At 61.8% G+C, this 12,642-nt stretch overlaps 2 protein-coding genes across 10 annotated transcripts; both read left to right on the top strand.

Annotated features, from left to right (window-relative positions):
• Positions 1 to 32: 32 nt before the first annotated feature.
• MARS2 (methionyl-tRNA synthetase 2, mitochondrial) lies at positions 33 to 6,065 on the top strand (the record flags this gene model as incomplete). The annotated part of the gene is made up of 3 exons (XM_082323059.1): positions 33 to 252; positions 438 to 772; positions 4,514 to 6,065. The coding sequence occupies 3 exons, from the start codon at positions 33 to 35 to the stop codon at positions 5,690 to 5,692; spliced, it is 1,734 nt and encodes a 577-aa protein (XP_082179185.1). The 3' UTR covers positions 5,693 to 6,065.
• Positions 6,066 to 8,128: 2,063 nt separating this feature from the next.
• On the top strand, positions 8,129 to 12,640 carry RAB33A (RAB33A, member RAS oncogene family). 9 transcript variants are annotated; one of them, XR_014229356.1, is made up of 4 exons: positions 8,129 to 8,947; positions 9,149 to 9,209; positions 10,136 to 11,426; positions 11,926 to 12,060. XR_014229356.1 is itself a non-coding variant. In XM_082323295.1 (2 exons), exons 1-2 carry the CDS (start codon positions 8,192 to 8,194, stop codon positions 12,379 to 12,381), a joined length of 678 nt encoding a protein of 225 aa, XP_082179421.1. In that variant the 5' UTR covers positions 8,129 to 8,191; the 3' UTR covers positions 12,382 to 12,640. The 9 variants fall into 9 exon arrangements, 1 of the variants encoding a protein (XP_082179421.1); XR_014229357.1 differs by having other exon boundaries at positions 9,149 to 11,426; XR_014229358.1 differs by having other exon boundaries at positions 8,129 to 9,209; positions 11,246 to 11,426.
• Positions 12,641 to 12,642: the final 2 nt, after the last annotated feature.

Raw genomic sequence — 12,642 nt, 5'->3', positions numbered from 1 at the left:
TGCCCCGCCGTCTCGATGGTGGCGCCGCCGCCATGTGGCGGCCGCTCCGCCGCCTCCCGCGCCCGCCCCGCCGCGCCGCCGCCACGGCCGCTGCCGCCGCCACCGGGCCCGGCCGCCGCCTCCTGCTCTCCACGCCCATCTTCTACGCTAACGGGCCGCCGCACATCGGGCACCTCTACTCCGCCCTGCTGGCCGACGCGCTGCACCGCCACCGCGGCCTCCGCCGCGCCGGCCCGGGCCGCCTCTGCACGGGTGAGCGTGGGCCCGCCGGGCGCTGCGGCCCCGCGGCCTCCGCCGCCTCCCCGGGGCTGTCCCCGGCCCCCGCGGCCCCGGGCTGCTCCCGAGGCCCCCGTGTCCCTGCGGGGGGCGGGGGGGGCCCGGCCCCCGCGCCCTCTCCCCGCGGCCCCCGCCGCATCCCCGCCTCTCTGCCGTTTCAGGGACCGATGAGCACGGGCTGAAGATCCAGCAGGCCGCGGCCGCGGCGGGGACGTCGCCCCCGGAGCTCTGCGAGCGGGTCTCGGGCCTCTTCCACCGGGCCTTGACCCAGGCCGCCGTCTCCTTCACCGACTTCACCCGCACCAGCGAGCCCCGCCACCAGCGAGCCGTGCGACACTTCTGGGGCGCCCTCCGGGACCGCGGGGCTCTCTACAAAGGGTGTTACGAGGGCTGGTACTGCACTGCCGAGGAGTGCTTCGTGCCCGAGGGCCAGCTCGCCGAGCGGCCGGACGCCCAGGGCCGCCCCGGCAAGGTGTCGCTGGAGACCGGCCACCAGGTAACGGCGCCTGCACCGTCCCGCTCGAGGGCGGCCGCTCCGGCGGAGGCACTGCGCGCTGCCCTGTCGCTCTGGCCAAATGTGGGGGTGTTTAATGCCTCCTGTAGCCTTTTGTAGTTCACGTCAGCTAGGACTCGCCTGTATTTCGCAGAGTGTCTCTTCGGTGTTTATAGCGGTGTGTGGCTGTGCAAGGGAGAGCTGCCAAAGCCCCCGCCGGCAGATGCCAGTTTCAGCCACGTGCCGTGGGAAGGATTCGGCTGCTGCTGGGTTCCACGGGCTGCTGGCCTGGTAACAGTGGTTTAAAGCGGTGATGAAAGAAGCGAGAAGTACGCAAGGATAAAGGTGTTTATAACAGAGGCGTTCCTTGGGTGGCCGGAGTTTCAGACCTGTTTGGTGAGGCAATTCCGTTTGGCCTCTGGACACGTTTTGTCAGTCTCGTTACACGGGTTTCGGCCCTGTGTGAAACACCGTGACATCAGCGGCCTGTGCTCTAGCCTGATGACGGAATAGCGGTGCAGCCAGGGCTGCGGGACCTGACTGAGTCTCTCTCTGCCACTGCGTTTTCCTCAAGGTGTCAGGAGTTACATGATTTAAACCAGCGGTTGCAGATAATCGTGCTTCAGAGCTAAGCAGAGGTTGCGCTCTTGTGATATTTGTACGAGGCTGGGGCATAGGAGCGTTGGTTCACACAGAAAGGGGTGTGTTGGCAAATAATATCTCTTGATAAAGCACCTAACGTAGCTGGGGAAAAGATAAGGTTCCCGGCAAAGAAATCGTTCTTTAGATCTAAAATAGAGCCAGCAGGCTTTGGAGTCAAATATACCCTGAGGACAGTTACTTGCCTTAGCTGCATATCCAACTGCCCAAGAGAAACGGTGGTGTGCACGGTGCGGAGAAGATCTTGCAAGGTGATGGAAAGAGGTGGTAGGTGTTTATTCCAACCAGAATGAGACAGTTGGGTAGTTCGTTGCTTGAGGAAGGAATGTGTGGAGGAAAAGGGGGAGTTTGCAACATGCCATAAAACCCGTACTTCTGGTGAGTCTCTGATTTTTGGTATCTGGTGGAGCCTGGGGGTGAAAAATCTATGGCTCCTCTTTGAGTGATGTCCTTCAGGTCTTCCTTGAACGCTGAGAGACCAGAGTCTGTTCTGTAGGAAACTGTCCTCCTCCTTCACTCCGTTACTGTGCTTCTGTGTCATTTAACGCGCGGAGAAGCTGGAGAGGAGCCAGCAGAGGCTCCCAGTGGGCAGGGTACGGAGCACAGGCCTACGAGAGGTAGAGGGAACTGGGCTGGTTTAGTTTGGCAGATAGGATGCGAAGGGATAAGCTAATAGCAGCCTGCGCCGGTGTGCGGGGCAGTCACAAAGAGCACAAAGCCACCCGCTTCTCGGGGTGCCAGACCAAGGGGTAACGATGCCACAGGCTGTGCTGCGGGCCAGGCTGGGCATCAGGGTAAGCTCTTTCCCCAGGAGGGCGGTGCCGTCCCGGGGCAGGTCCCCAGCGAGGCGCGGGTAAAGCTCCCGTCAGCCCTGGCTGGTGGCAGCCCTGCTGCGGGGCTGGGGAGGGGTGGGGGGCCCGTCCCACCTCTGCTGCTCTCGTTTTGTGGGTTCGTTCTGGTGTGGGGTGGTGGATTAGTTTACCTGTAGAGTGAGCAGGTGCCCCACTGCAGGACCAGGAACCGCGCTGGTCTGTATTCGCTGGGAGGGGAGCTCCCTTTGTTGAGGTGTTGCATTCCTGCTCGGGTCCGGCCGGGAGACAGTTGGTGCGTGTGGGGCTGCAGGGATTCTCCTCCTGACGAGGAAATGAGCTGGGAACTGACAGTCCGGGGAGCATGCTGGAAGAGCCCAGGGGTGGTGACCAGCAAGCTGAAGGTGAGCCAGCAGCGTGCCCTGGCAGCAAAGGCAGCCAACGGGATTATCGGGCTACGTGAACAGGAGCAATGCCTGTTCAAGGGACGTGATTATCCCCCTCTACGCAGCGCTCTAACAACCACACCTAGGTACTGCATCCAGTTTTCTGTCCCCCAATGCACGAAACACAGTTGAGAAACTGGCAGAAGTTCAGCGGAGGGCCACCCAGATGCTTCAGGTGCTGGAGCACTTGCCGTTTGAGGAGAGGCTGAGGGAGCTGGCTTCTTCAGCCTTAGAGAAGACAGGATTTGGGGAGGGCCTAGTGGCAGAAGCTCCCCCATAGCTGCGAGGAGGCGATCAAGAAGAGGGAGCCAGGTTCTTCTAACAGTACGTGGCAGGAGGATGAGAGAATGGGCGTAAGTTGAAACAAGACAGGTTCAGATTGGATTTACAGAGAAACTTTTTCCCCCTGAGGACAGCCAAGCAGCAGAACCGGCTGCCTGGGGAGGTTCTGCCGTCTCCCTCCATAGAGGTTTTCAAGGTGTGCCTGGCGGAAGCCCCGAGTATCCTGTTCTGAGCCCATAGGTGGCTGCTGTGAGCAGGGGCTGGACTAGAGACTTCCTGAAGGATCCCGTGCTCCTGGGGTCAGGACTGTTTGAAGGTCAGGAGAGACGGCACACAGATTTCTCTGCAGGGCAGCTATTCCAGTAACTGCTCACGGGCAAGCCTTGAACAAAGACGCTGGTTTTGCGGGTTGTTATAATTACTCTGCCCTTTCTCAACCTCTCTGTGCTCCAGGCTCTAACTTACCAGTTCTCGGGAGACAGCCTATTTCTCATCTCTTTTCCCACAGAAAAGAGAAGAGATGAAAACAGTGTTTTGGCTCTTCACAGCCAAACACCAGATGTGGTCAGCGTTTCAGAAGAAGTGATTGCAGGTCCCACTTTGAGTTGGCTTTTGCATCCTGAGTTGTTACCAGAGGGATCACTGGGTTGTGTAAAAGGGAATATCGGCTGGAGGACGTGGCTTTGGCTTTGCGTGAAGCGGCCTGGACAGAGTGCTGAGAGCTGGTACCCAGAAACTGGAACAGATTATGGGAAAACATAGAGAATTCGGGGGGTGGGGGGGAAAACAAATAATTTTTGTGTAACTTTGTAACTTTGATTTGTGTAGGGAAGAATATTTCTTTTGGGGTCACCTTCTAATCAAGTAAGCTAAGGTAGCGTTTGCTACTGGCTGCTGCTGAAATTAGATAAATTCAACTACATCGTAAAGCGGTTTTGTACCACTGGGACTAATGATTCCTTGGGGTACCTCAGCCTGAGGTGTGGTGGGCTCTTTGCCGCTCGTATTGAGAGCGAGGCACTTTCTGCCTCAGTCAGAAGTTGTTGGGTTCAGTGCTAGAAACTGAAACTCCTGCGGGGTGCCAAAGCCTGTACTTTCTTATCTTAAAACCTTATTTTGCTTTAAAAGGTGAGAATTCTTGGCCTAGCTGTAGATCTCTCTCTAGATTTTCTACTATTACTGCAAAACTATGTTTTTTAAGAAAGCATGTTCTTGTCTCCCTAATTTTTGCCTGACGACACATAAATCTGGCAGGTAGAAAGGCATTCCTTCCCCGGGGGCACGAGCATCTTTAAAAGCAGAGCGCTGAGCCATCCCAAGCGCCTCAGTCCGCACGTGTTGCCCTGGGGAGCCCAGGGCGGCGGTGGCTTAGGAGAGGAGGTTCCTACTGGTCCCAGAAAGATACTGGGGGCTTCCCATGTGGCGGGGAGCACACCCAAACGCAGAGGGAGCACGCGACAAACTCCACGCTGAGAATGCCGGGTGCAGGTTGTAAAACTGTGTGCAGAGCGTTTGGGCCGTGATTCTTTTCTCTCCTGCCTTCTCAGGTGCACTGGACCAAAGAGGAGAATTACATGTTCAGGCTGTCGGCGTTCCAGGATCCGTTGCGGAAGTGGCTCCGGGACAACCCGCACGCCATTTCCCCTGAGCCTTTCTACCAGCGCGTGCTCCGCTGGCTGGAAGAGGACTTGCCAGACTTGTCCGTCTCTCGTGAGAGAAGCCGGCTGCAGTGGGGTATCCCTGTTCCCAGTGACCCAACACAAACGATTTACGTTTGGGTGGATGCCTTGGTGAACTACCTGAGCGTGGTGGGCTACCCCGAGACGCACGGTGAGTGGTGGCCCGCTGCGCACCACGTTGTGGGCAAGGACATCCTCAAGTTTCATGCCATCTACTGGCCAGCGCTGCTGATGGCAGCGGGGCTGGCTCCCCCCGAGCGAATCTTTGTGCACTCCCACTGGACTGTCCGTGGGCAGAAGATGTCCAAAAGCCTGGGCAACGTGATTGACCCCGTTGCTTGTATTGGAGAGTACACAGTAGACGGATTTCGGTACTTCCTGCTAAGGCAGGGCGTACCTGAGCGGGATTGTGACTATTATGATGAGAAGGTTGTTAAGCTGGTGAATTCAGAACTGGCAGATGCTCTTGGGGGGCTCCTGAATCGGTCGACAGCCCTCAGCATTAACCCCAGCAACACCTACCCTTGTTTCTCAGAGTCTTGTTTTCCAAAGATCTTGGATTACAGGGGGACGAAAGCCGTGGGTAGGGCTTCTGCCGAAGACTATGAGTTCGTGGCATCGGTGGCTTCTCTGCCTCTGCAGGTGGCTAGTTATTTTGAAGGTTTCCAGATCTACAAGGCGTTAGAATGTGTTGCCCTGTGCGTAAGGCAGACCAACAGTTTCTTCCAGAGACACAAGCCTTGGAAACTCGACCGAAAAGACCCCGCGGAGAAGCTCTGGCTTGACACCATCCTCCACGTTACGCTGGAATGCCTGCGCGTCTACGGGACCCTCCTGCAGCCCGTGATCCCACACACTGCAGACAAATTGCTGTCCAGGCTGGCCGTTGAGCCACAAGAGAGAGGTCTCTCGAGTTTGACATTTCTGCCACGCTACGACGGGAAGCCGTGTCCCTTTGAAGGGAGGCAGCTTGGACCTGACACCGGCGTCTTATTTCACAGACTAGAGAAGTCAAGGCAGCATCAAACAGAAACCAAACAGCTCTAGTCTCTGACAAAGAGCTTCTGTAAATAAAAGCCTCCGGGAACTCCCGGAAAATGTTGTCTTTGTTAAAAGCGTGCTCCTCCCATCTCTTGGAGGTGGTACAGAGTGGAAAACCGGACTGAGCGGGGCTGTGCCGTCCTGCCGAGGTGACTGGCGTGGTGTCTGCCTGCCGCGGGGAGCAGACGCACATGGGCAGATTGGTTGTGTGAGCAGGGCCGAGAGCTAGGAAAGCTGCCCTTGAGGGAACACCTAGTTAGCTAAGTCGGTAACAGAACGAGCTGAAGACGCAGCCTAGGGTTTGAATATTGCTGCTTATTTTCCCCCGATGTATTTTACGGGACATAAAAAGCAGCTGAGGCAAATATTTATCCCCTTAACATAGGGAACTCTTCCTATACAGCCTCAGGGCTCCACTGGAGAGCCCTCTTGCCTACGTCTCCTATTTCCCTCCCGGCCCCTTCACCTTGTCTTTTCTGATGCGAGGAGCTGAGGACATTTTAAACACGAATGTGGCAGCCAGGCTGCTCAGCAGCCTCTTCCAGAGACCGCAACTCCCCAACTCGCTCGCTCGCTCCAGGAATCCCTCCTCAGGCTGAGGCTCCAGGCGGATCAAAGCGCCCCCGAGGAAGGAACGGGTCTTTGCTGGGGCCTTCTCGGTCTCGTCCCTGCTCACGCAGGGAGGGGGCTGAGCGGCAGCTCTGCGGCTGGTGTCCCGATCTCACCTTGCCTTTGCCCCGCGGGTTTTTGGCCAGGCCAGAAGTGGCTGGGGGTGGTCAGAAATGGTTTCCTGGTAACGCCTCTGGGACGTAGTCCAAGGGGATCGTTGGGTCCATCAGCTGAGCCAGGGCCTCAGTTCAGCTGGTGCCTACCTGAGCCCTGATGGCGGGATCTCTTCTGGGGGGCTGCTCTTTGGGCCGGAGGCAGTCCGGTGAGACGGGGTGGTTCGGTGGTCGAACGGGTGGCCTCGCTCAGCTGCGCGGACCTGCAGCCACGACCAAAATTGGAAAGGGGGGACGCGTTTCAGGCCCAGACTCAACTTTCTGAGGCTTTTCCACCTGCCGCGTGGTTTATTGCCCCCTCTGCTTCAATTCAGTGCTGCTGGGAGCAGAGCGCTGATACCCTGGGCCAGGTGGGACCGCTTGGGGACCACTGGGAAATTGTCCCAGCCTCTGGCTCCTCCAGTTCCCACCACGTGCCTGCACTGCAGGAGTCGTCTTGCATCAGCAGCCAGTTTTAGGGGGCTGTGATCTCTTTTGGAGCTGCCTGGGCTGCGTTACCGGGAGTGGCGCAGCCCCCGCGGAGCACTGTGGGTCTCCGCAGAGGCAGCGGAGGGTGGACCGTGCCGCTTCTCCCTCCCATTGCCCTCGCGGTTCTCCACGACGCCCTCCCTGTGCCGCAGCGCGCTGCCCGGCCTGTTCCGGAGCAGCCGCCGTCCCCTCCGCCCCCTCCTGCCGCCGTCCTCCTCTTCCCTGGGCAGTGCCCCTCGCTCTGGCTGGCCTGGTGTGCGTGCTTCATGCCGCCAACCGCCGTGCCCTCGTGCTGCCAAACCGCCGTGCCCTCGTGCTGCCAAACCGCCGTGCCCTCGTGCCGCCAAACCGCCGTGCCCTCGTGCCGCGGGCCACCACGCCGTCACGCTGCGGGCCGCCGTGCCCTCACGGCACGAGTGCTGGCAGAGGCGCCTGCCGCCCTGCTCCGCCCGCGAGGGATGGGGACGAGAGGGACGCCCTCCCGTTCCCCGACACCTCCGCCGCTGGCGGGAGCGCCGTCGCAGCCCTGGGGAGCCGGGGAGAAGGGCTGCCGGCCCGGCTCGGCCCCAGCAGGAGCTGCCGCCCGGCCCCCTGCCCGCACCGGTGCGGGGGGCTCCGTCCACCCGCGCCGGCGGGGCTGCCCTGCCCACCGGCCCGCGGGCACCGGGCACCGGCGGGCGGCGGCCGCCGGGTCCTTCCGGCAGCGCCAGCCGCGGCGGGAGCGAGCGCGGCGGCACCGCTCAGCCGTGGGGCCCGCGGCTGCGCCCGGCCCCCGCTGCTGGGCCTGCCCCGCCCCGCCCGGGGCATCGGTCGCGGGGACCGAGGGGACCGGGGCCGGTGCGTGGGGCGGAGCCGAGCCCGTGCCCGTGCGTGGGGCGGTGCCGGGGCCGGTGCGTGGGGCGGGGCCGGGGCCCAGCCGGTGCGTGGGGCGGGGCCGGTGCGTGGGGCGGGGCCGAGCCCGTGCCGGTGCGTGGGGCGGGGCCGGTGCGTGGGGCGGGGCCGAGCCGGTGCCGTAGTCGGTGCGCGGGGCGGGGCCGGTGCGCGGGGCGGGGCCCAGCCGGTGCCGGTGCGTGGGGCGGGGCCGGGGCCGGGGCCGGGGCCGGTGGCGGTGTGTGGGGCGGGGCCGAGCCTGTGCGTGGGGCGGGGCCGAGCCCGTGCCGGTGCGTGGGGCGGGGCCGGGGCCCAGCCGGTGCCGGAGCCGGTGCGTGGGGCGGCGCGGCCCCATGAGCGGGTGAGGCGGCGGCGGCGGTGCGGGATGGCGGCGGGCGGCGGCGGGCGGCCGCCGGGCCCCGAGTCCTCGCTGGAGCCCTACGTGCAGACCCGCATCTTCAAGATCATCGTGATCGGGGACTCCAACGTGGGCAAGACGTGCCTGACCTTCCGCTTCTGCGGCGGCGCCTTCCCCGACAAGACCGAGGCCACCATCGGCGTGGATTTCCGCGAGAAGACGGTGGAGATCGAGGGGGAGCGCATCAAGGTGGGCCACGGCGGCACCGGCACCGGCGGCGAGGGGAGCCCGACGCTGCCCGGCCCCCCGAGCCCCCGGCAGGGGCTTTTCTGTGCTCAGCCCGGCTGCGGGGAGGGGACCGGGGCACGGTTTCCCGTCCCCGCGTCGCAGAGACGCTTTCTGAACCCCTCGCCGCTGCGTCGTGGCTGTTTGCGGGGCCTGAAGCGATGGCGGGGGATGACAGGCTGCCGCCCGCCCGCCCTCCCCACAGCCGGGCCCTCGAAGCGTCGGGGTGGCCCCGGCTCCCGGCGCTGGGCCAGAAGCGAGGCAGAGCTGCGGGAGCCGGGGGAAGGAGCCGTAGGCAGAAACCCACGCGTCTGGGGGGAGCAGATGGATGTGGGCTGGCGGCGGCTGCGCTGGAAGGCCCGGAGCTCGCGCAAGCTGGTTGCAGCGGGCCTGGCAGCTGGGGTACTAATGCTGAAGCCCGCTGTCGGCGAGTGCCGGGAGGGCATGATTGCAGCAGGACTAGAATAGGACGAATTCGCTGTAACCAGCGTGACACCGGTAAGAAAAGCGTCGGCCCGGACCTGGGGAGCTCTGGCTGACGTGTCAGAGCGGATCTGCGGATCAACGGCAGCCGGCGGCAGGCAGCCGGGGGAGCGGGGTTGGCAGCGGAGCTCGGCCTGCCCGCTTCGGTGGATCAGCACCGACAGCGTCTGTGTGCAAGGCTGACTGCTGGAGGAAGCAAATATCGCTATTTTGCAGGCAGATGGGTGATCCAAAGTTGAGGGACTAATCACGATGAAATGAGAGCTGCTGTTGGTGGGTAAGAACTTTAGTTGTGCTTTTAAACTGTCCACGAACATTTTTCTCTCTCTCCTTTAAGAGGAGGGGTGCTCATTTTTCCCCCTGCCTCCCCCAACACTGTAGCTGTGGTGGTGTGAGCTGTAGCGCAGGCTGGCATGCAGCCCGTCTTACTGTCACTAGCCGGAAAGCCTTGCCAGGCTTTCTGCCTTTGGATATTAGTTGTGCTCCAGCAGGCAGGAGCGGGCGGCAGGGCGGCAGATCGGCCTTTTCCGGGGACCGTGCGTCCAAGGGGGCGGTGAGAGGTGGGAGAGGTGCCCTCCCTCTCCCGCTCTGCCCGGGTGGAACAGCCCAGGGGAGGCCGGCAGGGAAGCGAATGAGCAGCAGCGCTTCTGTGCCAGCATTTTTCCACTCTGAAAGACTCTGGGGCAGGCACTGTCTCGGTGGGGCTCAGGGTGATTCGGATTAACCACAGACACTTGTTTAGAAATTGCCAGTTCCAGGCTTTGAGGCATTACCTACAGGGGCCAGCAGAAGTCGTAGACTCGCAGGCTAACAGCAAGGTGTGGGTTGGAAGGGACCTCTGGAGGCCATCTGCTCCAGGCCCCTGCTCCAGCAGGGCCACCCAGAGCCGGTTGCCCAGGACCGCGTCCAGATGGCTTTTGAGTGTCTCCAAGGGTGGAGGCTCCACAGCCTCCCTGGGCAGCCTGTGCCAGTGCTTGGTCACCCTCGCGGTGAAAGCTGTTCCCTGATGTTCAGAGGGCATCTCCCGTGTTTCAGTGCGCGCCCACGGCCTCTGGTCCTGGCACTGGGCACCGCTGAAAAGAGCCGGGCTCCATCCTCTCTGTAGCCTCCCTTCAGGTATCCATACACACTGGTAACATTCCCCCGTTGAGCCTTCTTTTCTCCAGGTTATACAGTCCGAGCTCTCTCAGTCTTTCTTCATAGGAGAGACGCTCCAGTCCCTTCATCATCTTCGTGGCCCTTCGCTGGACACTCTCCAGTCCATGCCTCTCCTGTACTGGGGAGCCCCGAACTGAACACAGCACTCCAGGTGCTCCCAGAACTGAAGGCAGCCCACCAGCACTGAATAAAGGGGATGGACCACCTCCGTCGGCCTGCTGGCAACACTTTGTTTAACACAGCCCCGGATACCATTCACCCCCTTTGCTGCAAGGGCACGCTGCTGGTTCAGCCTGGTGTCTGCCAGGACCCCCAGGTCCTTTTTGGCAAAGCTGCTTCCCGGCTGGGTGGTCCCCAGCGTGCGCTGGTGCCTGGAGCTGTTCCTCCCCAGGGGCAGGCCTTGGCGCTGCTCCTTGCTGAACTTCCTGAGGTTCCTCTCAGTGCATTTCTCCGCCTGTTGAGGTCCCTCTGGATGGCAGCACAACCATCTCCCATCCCAGCCATGCTCCTCCCAGCTTGGTGCCATCTGCACGCTTGCTGAGGGTGCAATCTGCCCCACCATCCGGATCATTAATGCAGATGTTGAACAGGACCGGGCTCGGTATTGACTCCTGGGGTACACTGCTAGTTACCGGTGTTCAACTAGACTTCGTGTCGCTGATCACCACCCTCTGGGCCCAGACGCTCAGCCAGTTTCCAGTCCACCTCGCTGTCTGCTCATCCAGCCCAGGCGCTTGTTGGCTCCTCTGTCACTTGGGCCAGGGAGTTGTCATCGGTGCTTTCCAGGAACCTCCTGGATCGCTTGCGCCCTGCTGTGTCGTCCTTCCAGCAGCTGCTGGGGTGGCTGAAGTCCTCCATGAGGCCCATGGCCTGCAAGCACGAGGCTGTTCCTATCTGTCTGCAGAGCACCTCATCCGCTTGTTCTTCCCGCTCAGGCGGCCCATAGCAGACACCCACTACAGTGTCACCCATGCCGGTCTGCTCTTTAACCCTCGCCCACAAGCTCTCGGTTGGCTCCTCGCCCATCCCCAGAGCTCCCTGCCCTCCCGCTGCTCTCCCGCACAAAGGGTGGCTCCCCCTCCTCATCTTCTCTTTGCCCTGGCTCCTCTGTACGTGCCACTGTGTAATTGTCGGGGTTCTCTTTTTATGGCATAGGATTAGGTGGACAAATGTCCTGATCTCGTGCAAGGATGTTTGTGAAATGAGAAGTGCTTTGTGCGGTTCATTTCTGCGGTGGGGATGGTGGTGAAGTGCATCGGGAAGAGGATGAGAAGCAGGGAGCAGTCCGGCAGCAGAGAGCTGTAGGAGGGCTGCCTGGCAAGGTGTTAAAAGTCAGGTAAGTCACCAGGCAGGGACTTTTCTTGCTGAAAAGCGTGCTGCCAATTCTCTTGAATATATAGGATCAGCTGCCGTGGCTGAGAAATGCGATGTGCTGTGCAGAGCCTTGCACTTGCCCGTGACTATTGGAAGTGAATGGAAGTGCTGATGTGATCTCTCTCACAGCCGAGCTGGGCTTGCTTGGTTGAGTTACACGAGCACACGCAGGCTGGCCTGTGCCGCCTCGGGCGCTGTCAGCAGAGGCCCGAAAGCTTGTGCAACTCCTCCATCAGTCCTGGTTGGTCTAATAAGAGGTTGCCCCCCCAGCAAGGCTCGCCTCGCCCGCGCCCTGCCTCGGGGACCGGCGGGAAGCCCTCCTGCGCCTGCCTGCAGGAGCTCGGCGAGCTGGGGGAGCCGGGGAGCCGGGGGAGCCAGCCGGCTCCTCCCGCAGCAGCCTGCACCCCGGGCGGACGCGCAGCGCTCCTGTAGCCTTCCTTCTTGTCCCCTTTGCTTCCTAGGTGCAAGTGTGGGACACGGCTGGCCAGGAGAGGTTTCGGAAGAGCATGGTAGAGCATTACTACCGCAACGTGCATGCTGTCGTCTTCGTTTACGACGTCACAAAGATGACCTCCTTCACCAACCTCAAGATGTGGATCGAGGAGTGCAACGGGCACGCCGTGCCCCCCCTCGTCCCCAGGGTGCTGGTTGGGAACAAGTGTGACTTGAAGGACCTGATCCAAGTGCCATCCAGCATGGCCCTGAAGTTCGCCGACGCTCACAACATGCTTTTGTTTGAGACCTCGGCCAAGGACCCTAAGGAGAGCCAGAACGTGGACGCCATTTTCATGTGCCTGGCCTGCCGGCTGAAGGCGCAGCGCTCGCTGCTCTGCCGGGACCTGGAGGGGCGGCCGGGCCAGGCCCGCAGGCTGGAGCCAACGCACGACGCCAACGGTAAAACCTCCTGCCCGTGCTGAGCGGGGCTCCCGCCGCCCTTGTCACGGTCACCCCAATAAAGTCTCTGCGCCTCCAGTCAGCTCTGGGTCTTGCTTTGCTCGGCCCGGTTCGGCTACGCTCGGCCCGGCTCGGCCCGGTTCGGCTACGTTCGGTGACGCTCGGCCCGGCTCGGCGACGCTCGGCCCGGCTCGGTCCGGTTCGGTAACGCTCGGCCCGATTCGGCGACGCTCGGCCCCGCTCGGCGACGCTCGGCTCAGTTCGGTCGGAGGGGGGCGGAGCGC

The sequence above is a fragment of the Platalea leucorodia genome (assembly GCF_965183815.1).
Source record: "Platalea leucorodia genome assembly, chromosome: 10".
NCBI lineage: Eukaryota > Metazoa > Chordata > Aves > Pelecaniformes > Threskiornithidae > Platalea > Platalea leucorodia.
Note: the sequence above shows the minus strand (reverse complement) of the source record. Positions and strands in the feature narration are given on the sequence as shown.